This window comes from Perca flavescens, chromosome 18 (assembly GCF_004354835.1).
Source record: "Perca flavescens isolate YP-PL-M2 chromosome 18, PFLA_1.0, whole genome shotgun sequence".
Classification (NCBI taxonomy): Eukaryota; Metazoa; Chordata; class Actinopteri; order Perciformes; family Percidae; genus Perca; species Perca flavescens.
Genome location: NC_041348.1, coordinates 23,363,555 through 23,389,643, shown reverse-complemented (window position 1 = coordinate 23,389,643; position 26,089 = coordinate 23,363,555). Strand labels below are relative to the sequence as shown.

The 26,089-nt window shown below is 38.6% G+C and overlaps 1 protein-coding gene across 4 annotated transcripts in view; it reads right to left on the bottom strand.

Annotated features, from left to right (window-relative positions):
• The window catches only part of lama2 (laminin, alpha 2), a 192,402-nt gene that overhangs the window by 70,828 nt on the left and 95,485 nt on the right, over nucleotides 1-26,089 (bottom strand). For 3 of the 4 annotated variants that reach the window (XM_028604575.1, XM_028604576.1, XM_028604577.1), the window contains exons 20-26: nucleotides 24,220-24,306; nucleotides 16,569-16,780; nucleotides 10,229-10,335; nucleotides 7,877-8,057; nucleotides 3,820-3,956; nucleotides 944-1,075; nucleotides 35-139 (exon numbers count right to left, since the gene is read on the bottom strand). In XM_028604575.1, the coding sequence (XP_028460376.1) occupies nucleotides 35-139; nucleotides 944-1,075; nucleotides 3,820-3,956; nucleotides 7,877-8,057; nucleotides 10,229-10,335; nucleotides 16,569-16,780; nucleotides 24,220-24,306 (961 nt within the window). Of the gene's footprint in view, nucleotides 1-34; nucleotides 140-943; nucleotides 1,076-3,819; nucleotides 3,957-7,876; nucleotides 8,058-9,054; nucleotides 9,328-10,228; nucleotides 10,336-16,568; nucleotides 16,781-24,219; nucleotides 24,307-26,089 lie in introns of all 4 variants that reach the window. The other variant, XM_028604578.1, reaches the window with a different exon arrangement.

The following is a 26,089-nucleotide window of genomic DNA, read 5'->3' as shown; positions in this document are numbered from 1 at the left end:
TAAACGTGTATATTCTTGTGAGTGCATGCTGTACCTTGCAGCTACACTTTCCCGTTCGATCGGCGCAGGCGCACACTTCTCTCTCCAGGTCGCAGGTCTGGCTGTCCGATCCTGCGACGTTACACTTGCACTGGGTGCACTGTGGGGAAACGTGGATGTAGACAACGCCAAGCTTCGGTTATCAACAATATAACAGGCTGAGAGAGGAGCTACTAGAGTGTGTCCCAGCTTTATGCTTCACCAAACCATTAAACTTCACTCCAAAATGAAAATGTTGCCATTATCTTCTTACTCCCATGTCAGTTCGAACATCGCTGAAGTTCAGACGAAAAGCAAACGTTATTTTTCCCATTTGACTGAAGCTACTGAGTTCCAAAAGGTGTAAAGAAAATGACAATGCAATTTCTCTGACCACTGACTTTTTAATAGGATCACTACCTTTTTTTTTATTCTGTTGCTATGTTATTCATGGTGAATTATTCACATTTTCTCTACCTTGAATACAGCGACACAAAGACACAAATAACAAATATGAAATTTGATTGCGATTGTATTAATTCCCTTTCTGAAGTATGATTAAAGACTGCTGCCTTCAAACAAAAAATTTGGCGGCCAAATTTAAGGAAACATCAGAAGGTCAGAAGGTGACTCAAGTGTCATTATAAGAGAGTTAAATAAAACCACTGCTATGATGACACCATTAGGCTTCTATCAATCAGGCAGTGAACACGTCCATTTATTGAGGCTTTTTAGGCTCATAAAATCCATTATAATAGCTTTATCACATCTATGAAAATCTCTCTCTTTGTCCCCAATGATCAAATCCCATCAGAGATTCTCTCCAGGGCCCCCTCTCTTATCTCAATAAAAAAAAAACATGCTTTATGATAATAATAATAATAATAGTAATATTTGCAGTGATAATGTCATTCAGATCAGTCACCTGAGGAAAGTCTCTGTATCCAATTTGACATTCATTGCATTTCTCTCCTCTGAAGGAGTCGCGACAGATGCAGCAGCCTGTGTTGACGTTACACTGCTGGCTCACTGAGCCGATCACACTGCAGCCACACGCCTACATACACAAACACAAACACAGACAAAGACAGAGATTATTTCTGATGCTGTTATTAATCTTAATGTTTAAAAATGAACTTCATCAGACAGAACATCAAATACAACGCAAACATTTGTCTTGGTGCAGTCAACCTACAGTAGAGTGTTTCCAAGGCGCCCAACACAATAGTGCTAAATCAGTGTTGAGTTTTATTTGAGGACTTATGGAGGTAAAATATCTGTTTGCCTGTTCAAAGATCATACCTGAGGTTTGAATAAAGATAGCTGAGTCCAAATATTGAACATGGGGAGGTACATGTACAGTAGGGGTGGGTGAAAAAAAAAGAATCGATTCAGCATAGTATCGCGATATTTTCCGTGGCAATACTGTATCCATACACAGACGCCAAGTGTCGATCTATTATTGTATATGTGTTGTCACTTTGTCTGCTTGACAATCCCATTTTGCAGCAATAAAATTGAAGTTAGATGACCCCAGGCAAGTTTGAAGAAGGAAACATGGAGGACCACACGTATTGAAAATCCAAATTACAGGAAAAGGAGTTCTTCTTCGCCCAGAAAAAGAAAAAGGATATTGAAAAGAGCAAGAGACCGGCTTTTTGAAGCCTGAAGGCTACCGTAGCTGTAATACGTATTTTGCACTGTGTGGTGCGAGAGAGTTGACTGCGATGTATGATCAACGCTAGATGGGAGAAATTCCTACACATTTAATGAGTATTGATTTTCAGTGATTTCTCATACATTGATATCTCTTTGTAATCTTAAACAAGTCAAAGGTTTCACACTGAGGAAATATCTATTTTTGCTCAGTTCTGGCTTGTTGTACTTCACTGTTGTTATGTTGTACCTTTCTGCTTTTGCTGTATTTGACTTTGTTCTCTTGTCTTCGCTACCTTTTATATGTTTGTTTGGTACCACTAAGATCTGTTGCTTCCCTCTTTGTTGTCCTGGTGTACCATTCTGGATCAATCTGCCGTTAAACTGAGACTTACTGTACTTTTATGTTCGAGCCTCTAATTGCTGATGGTCTACTGCTACTTCTAGTAGTTGACTGTTGAAACCTCGCAGCCTTTTGGAGAGATAGTTTCAGTGCAGAACAATTACATTTCAAACACTTTGAACAAAGTCGTGTAACGAAACCGAGAAGCAGAGGAAATGGGAATGATAGAGACACAGAAAGAGAGGTGATAAAGACGAGGGAATACAGAGAGAAGGCTGTGTAAACACGCACCATGATAATAAGAGAACTGAGTATGGGAGGAGCACACAGAAAGGAGTGGAGGATGGAAAATTAGAAAGGAAGAGAAGAAGAAATAGAACTAAAAAGGAGAGAAGACTGAGAAGTAACAGCAAAAACGGTAGTGAAAAAGAAATGGGCAAATTAGATAAAGACTTTCCTTTAATTATATTAACCTTTACTATGCACTTATTGGGGTTAGGATGGTAAGAAAATGATGTGTCTATGTTTATTACATATTAACGCAAATATTATTTGCTATTATATATATATATATATATATAGTGAGGAAAATAAGTATTTGAACACCCTGCTATTTTGCAAGTTCTCCCACTTAGAAATCATGGAGGGGTCTGAAATTGTCATCGTAGGTGCATGTCCACTGTGAGAGACAAAATCTAAAAAAAAAAAATCCAGAAATCACAATGTATGATTTTTTAACTATTTATTTGTATGATACAGCTGCAAATAAGTATTTGAACACCTGAGAAAATCAATGTTAATATTTGGTACAGTAGCCTTTGTTTGCAAGTACAGAGGTCAAACATTTTTTCACCAGGTTTGCAACCACTGCAGGAGGGATTTTGGCCCTCTCCTCCACACAGATCTTCTCTAGATCAGTCAGGTTTCTGGGCTGTCGCTGAGAAACATCTTAGTGTATTACCAACAGTAACCTTGGAAACGGTGGTCCCAGCTCTTTTCAGGTCATTGACCAGCTCCTCCCGTGTAGTTCTGGGCTGATTTCTCACCTTTCTTAGGATCATTGAGACCCCACGAGGTGAGATCTTGCATGGAGCCCCAGTCCGAGGGAGATTGACAGTCATGTTTAGCTTCTTCCATTTTCTAATGATTGCTCCAACAGTGGACCTTTCTTCACCAAGCTGCTTGGCAATTTCCCCGTAGCCCTTTCCAGCCTTGTGGAGGTGTACAATTTTGTCTCTAGTGTCTTTGGACAGCTCTTTGGTCTTGGCCATGTTAGTAGTTGGATTCTTACTGATTGTATGGGGTGGACAGGTGTCTTTATGCAGCTAAGAACCTCAAACAGGTGCATCTAATTTAGGATAATAAATGGAGTGGAGGTGGACATTTTAAAGGCAGACTAACAGGCCTTTGAGGGTCAGAATTCTAGCTGATAGACAGGTGTTCAAATACTTATTTGCAGCTGTATCATACAAATAAATAGTTAAAAAATCATATATTGTGATTTCTGGATTTTTTTTTTTTAGATTATGTCTCTCAGAGTGGACATGCACCTACGATGACAATTTCAGACCCCTCCATAATTTCCAAGTGGGAGAACTTGCAAAATAGCAGGGTGTTCAAATACTTATTTTCCTCACTGTATATATATATATATATATATATATATATATACTTATATAGTCCTTGCTTCATTTTTGTGCCATCCCTCCAGTGTATTTGCTAAACCCTCTTCATGTGTTACAAGTACTGTAGGTTACACAAAAGTATGCATCTGCTTTTGGAAAATCCAGTTTTCAGCCTACCTTGCATCCAGTTATGATATCATGGCCCCAGTGGTTGGGAGCACAGAGGTCGCACCTCTCACCGATGGTGTTTGGAGGACAGATACACTGTCCTGTGTTAGCATCGCAGTTATTCCCCACATGACTGCACTGACAGGCTGTAGGATAGGAGAAAAAGTATGGTTTAAATGGTTTTTGAATAAACTCTAAAGAAAAATCTGTGTTTTTTCAAACTGCTTGTATTTTCTTTTTCAGCAACTTACAGTATCACACAGTACAGTGCTGTATTTCTTCTAGTTCCCAACAATAACACAGTTTTTCTTGATAAACATGACATGTTGGCTAAGAGACTCCAAATTGAAAGAAAAACAACATGTCTGGGATGGAGAACAGGACAGTGAGCTTGGTACATTCTTTTGGAAACTTAAACATAAGGGGTAAACATTTTAGTAACAGTGTGTTTCTACTTTCTATTCTACTGTGAATTTGTGAAATAGAGAAACATTGTCCATTGTCTTTGTCCACGGGTCAAATTTAACCCAAATTTTTTATATCAGAAATATGGGTTTCTTTCAACCAAATTGCCCAAATATAACATGAATTAAATGGTTTTAAAACTGCATCCTGACTAAACGTAGACATAAACCACTCTGTGATCCACTCATCATCCTCTAATCTTAAGTATTATTTGACACCTTCGACTAAAGTAAAAGTGGTAGAGAATGTTATGATACTGAAGTGAATGTTATGCGCATACCGAATTATGTGGACTAGCCATCATTTAATAATACAGTTTCAGTCATAGGAATTTGAAAAGGTAATTTATTGAGTTACTGCATTAAGACTGAGTTGTTTATAGTAACACCCATAAGCCCCCAGTGTCATTCATTTCAAGTGATTTCTCTACCAATTAATTTACTCAATCCCCCCCTATTCCCCAGAAAATTGCCCATGCCAGAGGACTCTCTTTCTCGCTGTGTGCGCTAGTTGAATTGAAATGTTAATGCTGATGAAATGTGAAGTCATCTTCACAGAAGAGTTGCATTATTTTGTTAATATTTCAATCGATTTATTGATGAACTTTCCTGACGTTTAATAGAATGGCACCTGATTAATTCATGTAAATTGTTAATGAAAGTTATGTGTCATCAGCTAGCTGTGGCCATTTTCTGTAAATTTCAATTATGGAAACCACATGCCCACAGCCTGAATCATATTTGTATTCTGACTGGCCTGCAGTAAATTCCCTGGAACATTAAACACAAGGCAGCATATTATTTCTGTAACTTGACTGTGGTAGTGATCTTAAGATGAATCAAAGCAAATAATTCCCAGTACTATCTTCTCTTTCTGGCTAAATTATTACTGTTCTTCTTGGCTGTCAATAGTGGTTGGCATCAATAATAAATTGCATAGGGAGATATGTGGGAAAAGCTATTCATAGTCGTACTTGGGGTGCGTGGATGCGCGGAAGTTTTTAAGGCAAATTATTTAATAATTTGAACATATTCCCTTATAATATTAGGCACTTGTATTTTCAGATGAAGTTACACACCATCAGGCAATGGTAATGAAAATCTTAAGCTCTGGCAACAAACAGCTAATCCTATCTTACTGCTTTCAGATGTAGGGCCCTATTTTTACAGCTTTGTGGGCGGATCTAAAATGGGTTGGTCTGAAGTAGCTAGGTGTGGTTTGGGCGTAACGTGCAATAAAAAAATCAGAGCGTCATCTCACATTCCCTTTAAGAGCAGGCGCGCTTGTTCCATAGCGGATTGCTATTATAACGGCGGATTTGCCTGGCGCACGTAAGCGGGAGCTGTGCGGGATGCGGCGAAGTAATAAATGCCCGTCTTGGCCGGGTGGCGATGTTGCTGCGGCCTCTCGGGCGCATCTCCTCAAGTCTGGAGAGAATAGCTGCAGCCATGGAGCGTGGGCCTCCAAACGCACCACCTGCTCCTGTTGTGCCCCTTCCTCCTCCCCCCACAACTCCGTCCACCCGGTCCACCAGGAGCGCATCGCGCATTGCCACTCCAGGACCATATTCCGCCGAAGTGTCCAATCCCACCGTAGTTCAACATCACTTCTCCTTAAGTCCTCTAATATTTCCTCATTTATGTCATCAACACATCCATGATTCATGGAAATGTTGTGTAAAACACAACAAGCCACAAAGAATGCTGCAACTTTTTGAGGACTGTACTGTAAAGTGCCTCCTGATATATCCAAACACCTGAAGCGCATTTTCAGTAATATTTTTCCTTGTAATTATGTATGGTTTGCAAAAATGGGAACTGCTGCGTCCGTGTAGATGAGAGAAGCAATGTGTATGCATCACTGATCGATAACTGATACATCAAATTAATATTGTGTTATTTTTTTGTCAGTTAGCAGTAGTAATAATAACTACTACTCTGAAATGTCAATTACATCTGACTTGTAGACTACAGTACCTACAGTATCTATTAAAAGCTAGCATTAGTCTAAGTTGGGCACCAAGAGGCATGTACTAGATAGCTGTGACACATGAAAATCACTTCCCTTAACCACTAGCAGATCTTGCTGACATTTAAATAAAAAAATTAAAAAAAACATTTTTAAAATGTAACTGCTTTTAGTTTCATTTTAAAGTTCAGCATCTTAATGTTTTACAAAAAAAAAAACTGTTCACACGTATGCTATATTCGCAAAAATAATTCCATCTTCACTACCAACACATTCAACACCAGCATGCTGCAAGTTTAAATCAGTGACATGCTGAACAATTTGGGCAAAACTTTAAATTGAGGTGTGAGTATAGACATGGGTTTGATGTTAAATCCCTGCTGATATAACTTTGAATCACCGCTCCTGGAAGAACGGTTTGCAGTATAACTGTGGAAATTATATACGCTGGAATGTTCATAGTTCTATGTAAAGTACTGATTATGATAACAGGATGGAAATGAAAGAAAGAAAGTCAATAACGGTCAATAAACAGAAATCTAAAGCCAAAATGTCCTGCTGTAAATTGAAGATTAGCTGCCTAATTTGCATAACTGTGTGCGTGTCTACCAAACATTTGATGGGTTTCTTGAAACACACATTTACTACATTCCCTGTAAAATTGACTACATTTGATTCAAATGGTGTCTTCCTTAAATATTCTTCACATATTATTATCAGCTGTTTTGCTTGTTCACCAGCCAAGAGAATTAAGAAATCTATTAGCTACATAATTTATTGGTCATCATTATTATTCTTCAAAGACAATTCTCTTGTCTGTTTTTTATTGCTTCCCTACTTCCTTCTTTCTGTCTTTAATTTGTTCATTCCATCATCTAAATATATATGCATGTATTCTTTGTTTGATGTAGCTAGATACCTTAGCCAAGATGCATGTTTCATAACCCTGGGGGAAATTGCTACACTATTTATAAAACACATCGTAATGTCAAAAAATACATGATCATTTCTGCAAGTCTGACTTTTATAAGATGTTGTGGCTACTGCAGGACGCACTGATATTTCAAACCACAAGGTAATTGCGGTAGGTTTTATTAGTAACAAACTGTATTTTGTCCATGTGACACTGGAAAAAGAATAAATGCATACACTGCCAAAGTACTTTATTTTTTAGTACAAAGCAGCACTCTTAACTTAAGCCGGCCACTCACATTCATAACATCTTTTGTCACATTTTGTTATGTTTTATGACAAGATGTTTTAGCTTTGCCCTGCTTGTGAGGAAGAAGATTTTGCTTTGCAATGCTGTAATTATAACACTGACACCGTTGTTTGAATTAATGCACATGCCCTTTTGAAATTACACAATAGATTTCTTAAATGGAATTTCTCTGCAGACAGTTTATGTAAACTTTAAATTACAAAGAAAGAAGAGCAAAGCAGCAGTTTAATAAAGACAGCATCTTGCGATTGCTGATATTACTTCCATTGCAAATTACAGTATAAAAAGAGGACAAATCTAAATGCGTTAACTTTGTCAGGGTTTGGAGTGGATTGAGCTATACTTTAGTTCGGTGAGCTGATAACAGGGTTTGGCAACTGCTTTTAAAGTTGCCCCACTTTCTGTGCTTACGTGTGCAGCCTCCCTCCTGGAAGTTGAAGAATCCTCGTGAGCATCGATCACATTTTGGTCCGGTGACGCCCGGCTGACACCGACACTGACCGGTTTCATCACAGTCAAACGACTTGGAACCAAACGAGTTACAGTGACACGGGGCACACACTCCACCTGTGCTAATGCCGTGAGTCTGAGGCTGAAGAAACAAAGACAAAGAGGTTGTAAATGGAGTTAAGAATATGTAGTGGATTTAGGGTTAAACAAGTTGCAAACACTCTCAAGCAACTTAGAGACAAGTAGGTTATAATGAGATGAGATGCAACACTTGTTTCTGAAGATGGAATGATGAGGGAACGATTTAGGGAATAAAGACTTTATGTGTGAAGAGATTCAATCTTTTCAAGATTTTTCAATCTTCTTACGGTATTATTCTGGGATAAAAAAGGATGATGAAAAATGCCTCGACTGAATTTTTATTATTTGTCTTCCGTTTAGAAGCTGACTAAAAACTGAATTAGGGCGCTGAAAGCTGTCTGACATCTAAAAAATGCCTCCTCGTGGCTGCTCAGGAAAAAAACTAAACAATACCATGTATGTTAGTTCATCAGACTGGACCCAGACATTCACAAACTGTACCTAATTCAAAAAATGATTAGTTACAGTTCAGCTAAAAATGTAAACAAAAACAGCTTCCAGAATGCAGAATGTGGCTACCTCGGAGAAAAATCCTAATCATCATGATTTGCCTAAAACTAATGACATTTACAACACCAATTAAGCAAAAAACAAATCTTAAGTTACTTAAAAGAGTTTAAGATAAGATTTTCTATTGAACATTGGCATGTTAATATTAAAATGCGTTAAAGATTGCTCATTCTGTGCGTTTCCCTTGCAATAATGCTAACACTCAGCAACATCTTCAAACAGAAATGTCTTTCACAGAAAATCACTGAAAACAACTGTGCTAGTAAAACTCTATATAGAACACATGTGACACACACCTCCCTTTCCATGCAATGTTTAAAAAAAAACGGGTCATAAACCATCACATCCACAAACACAAAGAGTTCAATGCTTGATACAAATGTAAAATGTGTTTTAAACCTGTTTTCAGCAAAACAAATACCAAAAATGTTTGCACACCAAGTAAACACACCCATGCTACTTAAAACACACCATGCATTGTGTGTTACCCCTGTCTTAGGCCTGTACGCCCCCCTGGGACAACCCCCCGTGCGGGGGACCCCCCCCCATCTCTGCTGAACAGCTTCTATGGGAACGCGTTCCACTGGTCTCCGGGTCTCCCGCCTCTCGTAACCTTGGCGACGCAGGTCACAGTGTCGGCCCACAAAGCCGGGGCGACAGATGCAGCGGCCCTCGATATCACAGCGCTGAGACATAGAGCCGTGAGGGCTGCAGCGACAGGGAATACAGTCCTGACGCTCAGCATCCCACCAGCAGTTAGGCTGGACCAATCACAATGCAGATGGGTAGAGGGGGACCAATGAGAATGAATGAGCAGGACACATAAAAACAAAAGAAACTGAAAGTACAAGTGAAAAAGTAGGAAAAAAAAAAACTGTCAATTTTTGTGAAGATAAAACATCGTTATTTAACATCATCATAATCACTGTGTTATTATCACAATATTACTGTTAATAAAAGAACGAAAAACATACTACTTTTGACCAAAAATAACATATTTTTTACACCATTTTGCATGAAATACTAATATAATGCTGCATCTTCTTTGCCCTGCAGAATCAATACATGTGTGGCTTTACCTATCACGGCCTGATACCAGACATACATATACATAACATTCAATTTCATATTAATATTTGTTTATGTATGCACCAACCACCAAGGCACATTCCTTGTTAGTACTTACTTGGCAATACAATTTTTTTTGATTCTGATAACGGATTGATTTCTGATACTGATGAGTAACAAGGACCTAGGGGTGTCTATGCAGTATTTCCTTAATTCCTTATATTTCCCCATTTATTGTACAACAGTACTAGTAGTAAATTAAAATGTGAAGGAACATAAATCAGCTTTTGACCTATTGGCAGACCACATCTGGTTAACCAAAAAATAAATTTGATGTAAGGTAATGAGAAAAAATAAAGTATAATATCAAAAAAACTTTGTCACAGTAGATTGTAGTTGGGGTTAGAACACTGGAGACCACAATTAGTCAATTGCACACATATGATATTGCAAGATTACAACAAGAAAGATAAGTGCCACCAGGGGAAGTATACTGTATGTGGAAAATAAATGAATAAAAAGTCTACACAGGAATGGCGTCAACACATATTGGCAATATCTGTAAAGATTATTGACATCCGTCAAAATACTTACGATGCACTCGTCACACTGTCGTCCAGCCACATTTTTTCTGCACTGGCACCGTCCAGTCTCCTTATCGCAGACCTCAGATACAGAGCCATTAGTATGGCACTGGCAGGCTGCAGGAGAGAGCATATTTTACATCAATTATCAGTTCCTAATGGCAGAATTTCTACAAGAGTACATATAATAACACATATTGGTTTAACATTTACAAACACATGTTGGTGAGTGTGTTTACTTCACACTACAGTCGGCTGAATAAGCTCAGATCCTGCTTAAGGTCTTCTTCAGGATTAGCTGCCGATATGCATTTTTAAATCCTTCTGACTGCACTTTGGAGAAGATCTTCTCTTGCCCAAATAGATTCTTCAGTCTAGTGGGCTGATACATTTTGCCAGATTATATTTTGTATATTAAAAACACACCCAGTTTAAGTTTAAGCCTAAATGACAAAGCCAGGCTGCAACGGAGGACAACATCACATTTCAGATTTTGAAGAAGATCTGGTGTTGTTGAGAGTGCACATCTGCCCTCAGGAAAAACAAAAAGCCGAGCTTTGAGTCCTCCGTCCAGACAAAGCTGCAATCACCAAGATTGGGTGAACCACTTCGTCTCCTTCAATTAAACAAAACACTGACAACAATAGAGAACATGAAAGCTGACTTAACCTGTAATTGGTCTTTCATTTAGAAACTAAAAACTTAGGGCTTTTGAAAGCTGTCTGATAGTCTGAAAATTCATCCTTGAATATGCTAAGGAAAATGAAACACTGGACCCAGACATTCACAAACCGGGTCAATAAGACAGTTTTAACAAATCTTCTGACATGTTGCCAGATAAAAAAAATAAGTTGAATTAGTAGTTCAGCTGAAATGAAAGAAATAGATCAGCTTCCTGAATACAGAATGCAGCTACTGACATTCACAACACTGGTTCAGCGTACATCTAGATATCATCAAGATCTTTACCTCTTAAATGTTCACTGATGTGTAACACTTTGGCTAAGAAAGAAAACTTTTAACATTTAAAAAAAAAACTGTTAAGAACCCCATAGGGCAAAGAAGAAGACACAATAAAATACAATGGAGAAAGCACTACTGGAATTTGACTTAACACAAAGCAGGTGCTCTTGATGCATGGGTAGGCTAAATAGTAAGTAATTTAACAAATTAACCCTGTCATGGCTTATGGGTTAAGACGCTGACCATTAACCACCAGTTTAAGTCCATTTGTTGCATCTCTCTCTCTCTCTCTCTCTCTTTCTCTCTCTCTCTCTCTCGCTCTCTCTCCCTCATTTCGTGACATGTCAATAATAAAGGCTAAAAAAACACCCACATAATATTCAAAATGTACCCTGTTGTCTCTGATTAAAGATGGTGTTCAGTACCAACATGGACAGGAATTATTTCCTAAGGACAGGAAAAAGAATGAGTGAAAAATACAGTTTGTGAAATGAATAACGATGAAGGACGCACTACTTGGCTCTGACGAGTATGAAACGCAAGACGATGCTCCTGACACACGTGGCAGTTAAACTATCCACATAAAAGGGAATACATTCCCCTAAAAAGACAAGGTACACAAGACTAACACTTGTTGAACCAGTTTTATCAACGTCTAAACAAAGCAGGTTATATTTCAGTTCATTCCCTTTCCTGATGACAGTACATTCACTGAGCAGCTGGGGCTCAGAAGGTAGGTCTTCCTTTAATCCCGAGGTTGGAGGTTCGAACCCCGGCTCCTTCAGTCCGCCTATCAACGTGTGCTTGAGCAAGGCACTGAACATAAAGTTGCTCCCAATGGTGAGACATTCTTACACCGATGGCAGCTCAGCCACTGCCTCTGTATGATTGTGTGTGTGTGTGTGTGTGTGTGTGTGTGTGAATGGGTGAAAGAGAGGCAAATTGTAAAGCGCTTTGTCTGGTAAGGTAGAACGGTGCATATAAATGCAGTCCATTTACCATTTTAACTAGAACTTTATCAATCATAAGAAAATTCTCATCTCTGTCTCGTACGTCATTTCTCTGGCTTTGAATTCATGGCCTTTGCCATGTGCTTGCAGTTTTTATGCTTCCTGAATGGGTTACAGAAATATAAAAACGTATGCCCATATACAACCTTTCAAATCTCTCTCTCTTCTCTCTCTCTCTCTCTCTCTCTCTCTCTCTCTCTCTCTCTCTCTGTGATACTTCAATGTTACTTAACTTGTTTAAATCCTATGGGAAGGTGAAAAAAGACACACCCACACACACCAATCAGCCCCTTAGATATACAATTAAAAGTTTTACATCACAGCTCCCATCTGGTGGATGGGCTGTCGGAAGCACACACACACACACACACACACACACACACACACACACACACACGCAAATGCACAAAAAAAAAAACACATGCACATTTCTCAAGAAATTAGTAGCACACTTCACATCACATCGACACAAATGTGTACTATGCTTCGCCTGTTTTACCTCCTCCCATTCTCTCTACTGTTAGATGTAAAAGAGACAGAAGGACCGACCTGAGTGTGGGATGGGAAAGTGTGAGAGAGATGGGTACAACAGATGTCCCCACACACGAACACACACACATACAGAAATATGCAGAAGCACACATACGGTACACAACATTCATTGATTTCTGCTTTACACACGAATGCAGAGAGGCACGCATGCCCTCACTCTCTCACACACACACACACACACACACACACACACACACACACACACACACACACCAGATGTACAAACACACACATGCCTGATAAAACACACAAGGAAACATGCCCATATACATTCATCTCTTTTTCACACACACTCTTACACACAATCTTTCACCCCTCCCAAGCTTCACCCTTCGGGGACCATCTGGACTCCGTTCTGTCAGATGCTACAATGCAAGCCTTGTTGTGGGATAAAATGTTGCTTTTTGTTGTGTGTTTTTTTTATTTTCATTTCTGGCCTTGATGGTGAAGTTTTTTTTTTCAACTTGAAATACATTATGTTCTGTTTCCAAGCAATCCGCAATGTGTCGTATAAACAAACTGCAGGAGCAGCTATTCAGCATCTATTCTACTTCATTAGCAGTACAATGGTGCGTTGGTGAGAAGCTCAGGTGCTGTACAATCTATTATGTACATATAGTACAGCACACACTGTACCAATAGCAAATTGAATCCCCACTATAGCTAAACAAGTGAACATAGAAGAAGTTCAGCATGCTTTTGAGATCTGGTGTTCAAAGGTCTTGAGGGACAAAAACAGTGAGACAGAACCGTGTGTAATAAATGCATTAAAACGTCAATTACAAGCTTGATATATGATTGTTTGGCCACTGCAGCACAAAGTAACTGTGTGTAATGTAATAGGACTAACTGATGTTTGAGTTGTGTCAAACATTCTCGTGTTTTTCATTTCGGAAAGACACCACCCTGCAATATAAGTATTGCTCCTAGTAGAGCGCACACCGCATTGGCAGGTGGAGGAATCCTAAGCTCAACAGGCCTGATGTGCCTAAATTACGTTTGCTAAGCTATGATAGGACAATTACTGTTTGGGGGAGGGGTTTAACAAACTTCTCAATTTCTTCAGGTTGTGTTTTCATCATATTTTTTGTCCCCAAATCAGACAATGTAAAATACTGTAAAATGAAATGTGTTTGTTTCTTCACATTGAGCTTTCTGTTTACTGTCACCAATGACAAGAAAAGTAGAAATGTTGCAATTAAAAATTCATCTAAGGTATGATAAAATAATTATGAAAAATGAGTACTTTGTACTGTATGACACACACATGCTGTGATAAAAAAGAGGCTGTAATTGTTTCTGACTTATTAAAAGCTACCTTGATTTGGGATTTCAAAGGAGTAAGTAGTTCAGACCTTTTTCAGGCTTTTTAATTGTACCTTACAACTTTTTTGGGGCCTATATTTGTCCAATAAAAAGCCAGAGCCTCAACACAGAGAACTATACCAGGCAGTGCATTAAGAGTGGTAAATTTAGAACTGTGAGGCTTCTCAAGGATCCTCTAATAGTTTATTGATCGACTATATGAAGTATCTATGAAACATTCATAAAGTGTCAGACACACAGGAAGCATAATTATATTATTGAATTATTACATTTCCACTTTGTTCCAGTGATTGGACAAATGTGTGACAGTGCAATTCACACATCTTTACAACAACTTGGAAACGACTTTTCCCCATGTGAGAAATGGTCAGAGGAGTTCATTTTCTTGAATCTATTACTCAAACAAATTGCTTTGCGGTCAAGTTTGCTTGCAAAATCAAACCATTTTCCATCCCCCGAACCACTATTAGGGGGAGACACAAAATGGCTGCAGCAAAAATGTCCGCAGATGGGAACTTTGACATCAAAAGAAAAAGTAAAGGATCTTTACAGTCTAATTGTGCACAAATGGACTCGGCCTGAACTCCCCTGCTCCACTCAATAAAATTCATTAAGACTGGGAGCGAGAGGGAGAACGAGCCAGACAGCGGCAGAGAGCGATAGACTGACAGAAGCTGTGAGAGAGAGAGAGAGAGAGAGAGAGAGGGAGAGAAAGAGAGTTGTCTTGTAATAATTCCTGGTGGTCATTCATACAGGATCAATAACAACCCCCCGATTCCATGACACAAGCAGCCGATCAGCACTGTTGGAGAGCAATAGATCAGGCTGATTAATCAATAACCATTTAGATGGGTAGAGAGGGGAAACAACTACAGAACAATGAACTATCAAATACACATTAATACCCCGTGAGCCTGTCTACCTGCTTGTCTGTCGATTAGCGAGGTGTCTCTGTGTTACTCTGTCTTTCTGCCTGTCTCGCTGCCAGGGCCACTGAAGATCTTCACAAACAAGCGCCATCTGTACAGTATGTCTGTATTCACTGCCATCTCTCTCTTGCTCAGTCTCTACCACCTTTTTTATATTTTTTATTTTACAGGTATAGTTTTTTTCTTTTATTCTCACTCTTGAACACAGCTGGCAGTCAGTGGGCTGCTCCGACATCACACCTCCTACTAGCACAGCTGCTTGCCGACACACACACACACACACACACACACACACACACACACACCAGATGGTGTATCTTCTCAAGTGTTTTAGTAAAAGGATTAAAGGTATCATTTAGCTAAAATTTAGTTCCATAGAGGAAATACTACTGTTCAATGTAACGCCCCTGCTGAGACAATGCTGCAATATTGGCTCTTTTTTTTATAATGATTTCTTTTTAAAGTAGATTATATTTTCCCTCTTAAAGTCCCTATGTTTAGAATTCTTTCTCTGATTACAGCATATGTAAAAGAATTCTGATGTCATGCAGTTCATAGAAAATCTCAAGACAAACTGGTTTAATCGATATGTTGCTTTTACCCAATTTATTCTCAGTGTCGGCCTGTGTGGGATGGAGGGCAGTAGACTACGTTGTCGTTTTTTTGACACTGCCACCACACGTCGCCAAAGTAAAACATGTTCAAGTCTTACAAATAGGGGCTTTAAAAGGAACACGCCGACTTATTGGGAATTTAGCTTATTCACCGTAACCCCCAGAGTTAGACAAGTTGATACATACCCTTCTCATCTCCGTGCGTGCTGTAAGGCTGTCTGACGCCAGCGGCATCAGACAGCCTTGCAGCACGCACGGAGATGAGGTGATTTGTAGAGTCACAGCGTGTATAAAAAAAAAAAAGTAACATGAGAAACAGCCATCTTCTAACTGTAAACAAACCGGGAACTATATTCTCAGGCGGAAGAATATAGTACTTGGGCGGAATGATTTGCTTTGCATCAACCTGTCTGAGAGTTCCCGGTTTGTTTACTGTTAGAAGATGGCTGTGTCTCATGTTACGTTGTTTTTTTCTACACACTGTGACTCTACAAATCACTTTGATTTTTTTGATATTCTGTTCTTTTGTGGAACATTAAGTCCGGACTTATTTTTGCCTGCCTTGGTTTGTACTCCTCGTGTCTTTTGTTTTTGTATTTGTGCATGTTTGGATTCCCTTTAGCATTAAGCCTGGTTTTTCTGTTAATAAACCCCCGAGCTCAAACCTTCACCTGCCTGCCTATCTCTGCATTTGGGTCCACTATTCCCTGCATCGTGTGAAAGGGTGTTTTGTATTGCTTACAAATCCAACTTTTAATTTGTAAAAGAATGAATGTGCTTTTTTTCCTTCACACATAACATGCCACTTTAAAGCAGTGGATAGCTATACATACAGCATCCGGGGAGCAACTTGGGCTTAAGTGTCTTGTTAAAGGACACTTAGACATGTGGCGACGACTCTTCCTCTGAGCCACAGCCACCCCATTTATAGGCGTCTTGTTAATCGGTTTACTTACATTGGCAGTTTTTTGCTGTGATGGCATCTCCGTAGTAACCGTCAGCGCAACTTTCGCAAGAAACGCCGCCATAACCTTGACGACAGCGCAGACACTGGCCTGTGATTGGATCACAGCTGCCAGATATGGATAGGTCAAGGTTGCCGTTGCAATCACAGGGCTGGCAGGATCCCCCTGGTACAGTGGGCTGGCCGTAGTATCCACTGGAACATCTAGGAGGCAGCGGAGGGACACAGAAACGGTGTGATAATGCTGTTTGGTATTGGATGTACTGTAAACATGTTCTGCTAACTTGGGAAAAGTGTTAAACAGTTAATAAAAAGAGGATATTTTGGAATAATTTGGAGGTTCTAGAATTTATTTGACATCAAAAATTGCATAAGCATATCAACCCATATACTGTAGGTAAAATGCTACATAAATGACTTTCCCAAGACACTTTTTTCTCCCCTTTCTACAAGAAAAAGACTTAAGCCATCAGTATAATCTGAAAGATTTTATAATCACATAACATTCTACATATAGGGGCGTTAAAGTGCCTCAACAATTGATCATCATCCCAGCTGGCTTTCACGTTGTAGCAACAAAAATATCATCTTGTCATTCTCTTTCACAGAATACAATTTTAGTTTTGGATAATACTGCATCAGATCTTATTGAAAGAGTGGGTATTAATATCTCTGGGGAAAAAAACTGCTTTCATGTAGCAAATAATACTTGAAAAGGTCTGCAAGATAATATGCAGTGGCTCACTTCATCTGCTTTTGTATCAAACAACTACATAACAACTCTCAGATTCAAGCAGGGGAATATCATCAAAATATTGTTTATTCAGCTTCAAGTTTGTAGGACATGAACATACTAATCTCCGAATACAATATCACCAATGACCGCAGGTCTCATCCGAAAAGAGCTGGTACCCATACTTCCAATCTAGAGGATGGATACCTGAATGGAGCTCGACAGTACACAACGGGCCGGGTTCGGACAGCTATTTAGAAATGATGTTCGGGTCGGGCTCGGTCACATCAGCGCAATAAGGCATTGAACATTTTAAATTGATAAAAGCTTATGTAGTGTTGCACTTGTTGCCCTGTGTGCGCTAATGTGCTCATCTGTTGACATTTCCAAATGCCTTCCTACAGCTGCTTAATAAAAACTGGCTTTCCACACAAACAAACCTTTGTGTCATTAGTATGAGAAAAAAAACGAGATTTCGGACATAAATATCTTAATGCCTGTCGGACGCGGGCCGGGCTTGGACAGAAAAATGCGGCCCGATCCGCACTACATTCCAATCAGAAAAATAACAAGCAATAAAGTTCATCTCACAGAGTCCATGAGAATCATCAGCATTGTTATGGGTGTGTCTTTGACCAATGAGACTGTCCGGCTGAAGGCTATTGTATAATTCATATTAAACCCACACTCACATCCCATACGCACGCACACACAGACATTAACTCATAGATACACGCAAAAGTGCTGGAGGGCAACTGAGCCAAATGAAACATCAACAGATATAAAATGAAAGTTAAAATAAAAAAGGTTTACCAAAGATTTAAAAAAATTGAGATTTAATGTCTTCAGGCAGTTAGTTCCAAAACAGGGTATTTGCAGCTGACTCTCCGGGATTAAAAAATATACTCATAGCTGAATAAACCTGCAGCAAAAAAAAAACTACTCCTGCTAAAAACACAAAGTCAATGTGATACAATAAAATCCATGTCTTTTATTCCCATCTGTTGATACTTTTTAGCTGTAAAAATGTATGATTGAAGTCTTTGTGGTGTCAGTGGAAGGCAAACGTTTTAACTGAAAAGAATTGGGATAAAAAAAAAGAATCTAAAAAATACTTTAATTTTTTCATGTTGTCAAGTCCTTTGTGTTCAGTGGAAGAAAAAAAATCAGTGAAAGAAAAAGGCAACACAAATAAAAAATATGGTTGATAGCACCCTCGAGCAAGGACAAGAACACATATATGTGAACTTTCATGCCATTCCAAGATTTTCATTTTTGCTTTTCAGCCTCTTTTGTTTGATTAATAATAAGAGTAAGCCCGGATGGTGCGAAATATATTAACCGGAGAGTGCTGTGCCATGTCAAGAGCCACTGAAACCAAATAAAACAGGCCTAAGCTGAAATAAAGCTCTACAGGCTAAAAAAAAAGGGGATTGAGATGAAATGAGAGAGAGAGAGAAAGAGAAAGAGAGAGTGTCAATAGAGGAGAGGCGAGATAGGGAGATGGAGAGTCAATACAGGAGAGGAGAGAGAGGGAGATGGAGAGTCAATAGAGAAGAGGAGAGAGAGGGAGATGGAGAGGGGGGAAAGGTCTTCACATTGAAAAGAGAATTGAATTTAGAGAGAGGGGGAAAATAAAGGACAGAGAGAGAGAAAAGAGTCAAGCCAGCCATTATTACCACTGACCCTCCTTGCTACTCAATAGAACTGGTTTATTACCTTGTGTGTGCGTGCATGTTGCTGAAGTGTGTCGGTGTGTGTGTGTGTGTGTGTGTGTGTTGCTAGTACATTCCTCTAATCAAGTGGAGAATTGTACTGGCAGCAATCTCACGTCTTGATAGGAGAGAAGAGGGGCAAGGAGTGTGTGTTTGTATTTTGTTTTTTATGCTAGATTAATTCACACTTTTGAGGTTTTTATTTTTATTCTATTTTATCTCATACTGTCAGCATGTGTGTGTAGTTACTTGGACTTAAAGAGGAAGTGATGGTATTTTTAGTCCAGAGTGTTTGAAAGAGATATATATTGGGGGTGGGTCAGACACCTGGTCAAAGCCTTCAGAGTGTACAGGAAGCAGACGGTGAGCACAACTGGTAGAGAGTTACAGAGGGAAAGAGAGGGGTTGGGATCCTAACAGTTATGTTCTTTTATTTTTAGTGTTATAAATGGGGAGTAGGTGCCAGGGGAAACAGCCTCTGCTCCTCCCTCTTACATTTTTTCCCCATAACTTTCAAAGCATTTTGAGATTAACTTGCTACTGTATATTTCCTGTTAAAGCAGAAATTGGGGCAAGTTGTTTTCAGGAGGTAAAATGGGACTTTCATATAAATAAACATTATGAAGTTATTTTGTAATTTACTTTTTAATCTATGTGTATTACGGCAGGGACATTTTTTTGTTTCACTATGACTAACTTTTACAATTTCCAATACTCAACCTTGCTGCCACTTGAGGCTGCCAACTATTGAGATTTAAAACTGCATGATGGAACTTTGTGGTCCATCATGCAGTTTTAAATCTCAATAGTTTTAAGGATCAATTGTGACATGCAGTCAGTGAGTGGAGCTCTGGAAGTATCAGCACTTTTCTCATAAAACAGCCATTTCAAATTTCTGTCTCTCCCTCATATATATATATATATATATATATATATATATATATATACTATACTTACTTTCGTCTAGTATAGGAAGATAAAAGACTATTATATATATATAGTTATGAAAGTAACTTCCAAAAGTAATTCTGTTATCCTGACCTAATTTCCTAATTTCAATTTACAATATTTTTATATCACAATTCAATAATCTGTTGTCAAATTTATATTTAAATAGTACTCATACTGTTTGATTCAATCAAGGCTGTGGACAGTTGCTAAGTAAGTTTTGTGCTCTTTAAAATAAAATGGTATTCAATGTCTCCCAAAGTTTCATATTTGTATTGTTTATATATAGATCACAGGGCAATGGAAATATCCATTTATATTACATTAATCATTACAACCAACACATTCATGTCCTTAATTCATCAAAAAGTAATTTGACTCAACTTGAGGTCTGAGTGGAAGTATGCACACCTTTATACTATTTGGCTGCATGTTGGTCCAGGCCTCATTGTTGTTATCATTAAAATTCAATTTGTTGAGATCAATATTAAAACATATAACATTAACAACAATCATAGCCATCACCACAGCTTCCTATTCCTTTAAACATGAAACATTGATCTACTGAGTGCCTCATTTTCATCATATAGACTATGAACAGCTAGGTTCATATTGTCACCAAAATCAATGTGTAAAATCTGAAATACCTTTACAGACCAATAACATCTGGATATACTGGCAAACCCTCGGTAGCACTAAATAGCAGCTTACAACTCAGTGTTTTAGTGCACTTTTTTGTAAGGCAGTTGCATTAAACAGCTTTCAGCTAAATTCTAAATGGCTGTTTATAGACAGGAAATTGAAAAGCAGAATCACTTAGCAGCGAGTGGATAGTCTATTAGCATAGGAGGAATAGAGTAGCTTATTTCGTGAAAGCCCATAATACAGACAAATTGGCACATTACAATTAATTACCACTAACAACAACAATAGCACTGTAGATAATGAAGTGAAATGGCAGGTAGCGCATAGCAGGGATCAATTAGACTAATAGAACAAGAAACCAACTGCTGATTACTTCTTTAATACTGTCATTAGTTATAAAATATTATTTTACATTGTCAGCTTCTATGTGCTATGAGTCAATGCAGCAAACAACAGTCTCTCTTTCTTTCTCCTTTTTGTTTACCAGCTGTCTTCTCTCGTTGACTATAGAGGCACCATATGGCATCAGAACAGCACAAACACACACACACACACACACACACACACACAATAATGTACATAAACAGATGTATTCTATATATTCAAGAGACAAATACATATTTACATGCATATACACACACAAACATATACATCTCCCCAAAACAAACATCTCTGATGACGCCTTCTGATCATTATTGGATTAAAACACACATTCTCACTCATGGAGGGACATGGGAGGACTTCAGAAAGAGAGATGGAGCAGTCAACATGTACTGGCTGGGCCTTCCGTTGACACAAGACCATATTGGTAATTGGCTGGGTTGTACAGTGTGGATGCCTTTCGTTGACGGACAAAATTAAAAAAATGGACTGACAACGAGTCAGTTTGCTTTCCAGCGGCAAATGATGTGTATAAAAAGACTAAAAGGCAGATGGAGAGATTCTGCTGTGGACAGCATGGCGAGGCATGCAGACTATGCAAGGCAGCAAGCTGAGGGCCCTGTGAGCCCTGTGGCCACAAGCAGCTCTCTTTTAACTAGCAACACACAGCACAGGCCTGGATGAAGTGCAACCTATTTAAAGCACAATGTTTCATCCTTGAGATTAAAATTGTTATAATAGCTATCAATGTAGATACCAACCTAACACAGAATATAAATTCAACTTGTAACCAGCTTGAGAAAGCATTTTCAGTTGCTATTGTCAACAAGTAAAATTGACACCATGCACAGGAGATGATGCACAATCTACAGAAATTCAGTGACATAAAATGTAAGGATGAACACACAGTAGGAGATATAGGGTCCAGTGCCTTTAATGCCAACCATAGGAAAATCAAGCCAAAACTATGAAGAGAGAGATACAGTATGGGTCTAGCAAATGAGCAGGCTATAAGAGGAGCAGTTCTTTTTAATTGTGGGTCAGCAGCATAAGCACTTGTTTCTGAGTCACCACCAGATCTAGTTTGATAAAGTCAGTATCTTTCACCCTTTCTAAAGGGTTTAACATTGTAACTACTGTTAAGGTGTAATTTAAAGTAAATAGGTATGTAAGAAGTCATTAATAAGAAAAAACGTTTGGGTTGCTGGGTTGGGAAAAATCAATTTGAGTAGTGGACTGTTTGGCCACTTACTTGGACCAAAACGTATTAACAACCTAACATTTACCACTGCAGACTTGATGGATCAAAAACATTTTATTATTCATGACTTACCAACATTTATTATTTCAGAGTTGGTTTATTAGAAATCAAGAAAATCATGAGTACTTATTAATAATATTACCAACATTTATAACTGCATTATGTTAGGATTAACACCTACCAAAGCCGATTTTTCACAACCTGACAACCCAAGCGTTCTTATTAATGGCTGATAAATTAGCAATAAAGCGTTAGGAAATTATTTATTAACCATTAATAAAACCATTAATTACAATTTATAAACCCTTTACAAAAAGTGACTTACTGTATATATGTACATATGTCCTATGACCTTCATATAAGACTACAGAAAGTAAGGCAAAACATTGTCCTTTCAAATGGAAAAATATTAACTGTACGAGATCACTTCATTCACAGTCATTTATGCAGTAAATCACAAAGAAAACGTTACTACCACGCATTAAGCAGTTTGACCTCACTGCACACTTCAGCTCAGACATTTCAATAGTACAACATTCAACAACATTCAGTTGACATTCAATGTCCAGTGGACCCACACTGCTATCCAATAAAACTGATTGTAAGGCTTTGTCTGTTGTTAAAAAAGTGGACCTTTCAGAGCTACATTCCAAGGTTTAACTTGAACTTTTTTGTATAGTAATTACAAAAATACCTATGTTTTTCAAAGTGGTAAAACTTAAAATATACTGAATACTAGTCTTGCTTTGCCAGACCTTCCTCCACAGCGCTGCGGAGGAGGGTCAGGCTAGTCACCACAGCATTCAGGGATGGGAGAAAAATGTGTTCTGGTTATTGCTGTTTCTTTAATCCAATCACAATCGTCTTGGGCAGCGCTAAGCACCGGGAAAGACACTGTGCCGCTGCAAAATAACCTTGAAAAGGAACTTGTTTTGGTGGAACGTGTACATTCAAAAGTTGTTTTAGTCATGCAACAGAAAACTCAGATTGGACAGATAGTCTAGCTAGCTGTCTGGATTTACCCTGCAGAGATCTGAGGAGTAGTTAACCATAAATCCACCAGAGTTTAGAATTCCAACACAAAGAGAGCAGAAGGTAACGGACATCCGGCTGAAAAGAGTGAAATCCGGGGGAATTTCCGATGGCAACGGAGCAATCCCAGAAGTGGAACTTCGTGGATATACTGTAGACTAACTGAATACTAACTGATAAATTCAGCAGTGGGCAGTTTCAGTTCAATACAAAACAGTCCAAATGTATTTCAGTGAGCCTGCATGGTGAAAAGTTTATATTTACTCAGTCTATATCTCCACATGACAGTATAGCCTGAAGTTTTAACAAGACTAGCATCCAGAGAGACTTCTCATTAGTACTGGCTTGGTAAAGAAGCTCACAGCTAATGGAACAAGAATGTCACTCAGCTATTAAATGGGCTGTGGACAGAAAGCTGGATGGACAATGAGACATAGAGCACTCACAAAATGGTTAATGAGCAGCAGTTTCTGTTGTCATTCGGGAATAGCTGACTACGGACCTGATTTATTTTCCAAATAGTCATTTTTTAAGAATGATAACAATAAAATTGGCTTTATTAGCACCCCTATCCATATTTGAAATTAAATATGAAGATAGTTTTGTTCTGATGCCGCAATTAGGTCATGAAAAGTGTTATTTAAATACTGTTAAACTTTCAACACAGATTTGAAACTTTATTTTTATGGATGTGCATTTCTAGGTTTTGATAAACAATGATGAAGTGAGTGATTTCCAGCTCTGTATTGGTAATAACAATCTTAGCTACACTTCCACATTTAGCTTGAAGTTTAAGCATAAATAGTGTTTCTATCAATGTGTTTTTCAGTGTGAAACTTCCCGTTTTGTCTGTGTGTGTGTGTGTGTGTGTGTGTGTGTGTGTGTGTGTGTGTGTGTGTGTGTGTGTGTGTGTGTGTGTGTGTGTTACCGGTCACATCGTGGTCCTGTGTACCCAGGCTGGCACTGGTCGCACAGCAACTCCCCTTCTTCACCTAGGTGGCAGGTGGGGCTGAAACTGTCGTAGTTGCCAGGATGTTGTTGTTTTTGTTGAAGTTGTTGATGAATTCGGTAGCGTTGATCCAGTGTGGAGAGAGGGAGGAAGAAGAGGAAAAAGATGAGAGGACAGAGGCGAGTTAATGCCATTGTTTGTCTCCTCACACACACACACACACACACACACACACACACACACACTCACACCTGTGTCCCTACTTTCACTTTCCAATCCTCACTTTCACACTCTGTAAGGCACACACACTTAATTTCCTCTCTCCCTCACACCCACGCGTCTGTACTTCAACACACTTCTGAATTTGAAAACACTCTTCCTCTCTATGAACTGTAACCTAAATGAACTGAGAGAGAGAGAGAGAGAGAGAGAGAGAGAGAGAGAGAGAGAGAGAGAAAGAGAGAGAGACAGAGACAGAGAGAGACAGAGAGAGAGACTAAAACGATAGCCTAGTTCCTTCGTTCTGTCACCCTCCCACTTCCATAAACTATACATAGTTCTGCCAGCTCGGGTTCCAGGCCCCAGAATGACTCACTGGCTGACTGACTGGCTCGCTAACGGCAAGCTGGCTCATTAGTTACTTGCTTGGCCAGTACATGTGAACCAAAAAAAACCTGCGAATTAACAGTTGTATAAAATGGGATATATATGTACATATAGGGATTATATAAAACCAGATATAATCATCATGGGCACTGGTTATGTCAACGTGCTGTAGTAATGCCCTTTCTTAATTTTAAAGCTTTTGGGGGGAAATGATGTGACTGAAAAACATGTGCAGAGTAAAGTTAACAATTCTCCCAAAACAAACAATCATGCATACAATTTCATGTGATGAGACAATACTTAGCTTAAAAAACCTTCCTTAAGGCACTATACACTGTCTGTCATATACAGTACTTGCAGAACATTGTTAAAGCAACACTATGTAAGTTTTCCCACTTCAGTGCCCCTACATGTTGTCTCATTGGAACTACAGCTGCAGCTAAAAGTTACATAGTGTTGCTTTAACTTGTATTACAGATTCATATGGAAACAATCTTCTATCATGGTATAAACAATTTCATATGACAATGATAATCTGTTCATTGATTTAAAAAAAAAAAATAATCTGACTGGAGCAAAAATTCAAATATCACCAATATCCAATATCACCATAAAGCACATTTAAACATTGCTGGAAACACCCTTATATACCAGAGACATAAACTGTTGTAAATGTTCTATGGCAAAAACATTGACACATTAGCCAACCCTATGCTACTTTCTAAAGCACTTTGTCCAGTAAGGTAGAAAAGCACTATATAAATGCAGTCCATTACCAATTCAAAGGCTTCATTCAAGACTCAGACACAACCAAAATCACTTGGAAAGTCCCTCTGATAGGCAGCATAATCATCCAAATGAATTACTCTAATAATAAAACTTGTTTGAATCTTTTAATCTACATCTGATCCAGATCAACATAAAAAAAATGTCTTGGAGAACATCTAAATCCTCGGAGTATAAGGGCTTTTAACAAGGATCAATTGTGCAAATTTCAAGTGACTCAGACTCAAACCACAAAATGAGTTTGTTATGTTGCTGTAGCGCCACCTATACATACATCATGCATCATACAATTTTGAGGATTTTGCAAAGGTGACTTGTGCATACATATGCTTACCCATTCGGTAGGTTGTCAGTGGGTGTGTCTTAATTTGTTTATGCATTTATATACTACCGTTCAAAAGTTTGGAATCTTCTGCCACAAAAGCTTGATTGGGTAAAGTCAAATACCTGACTGTAT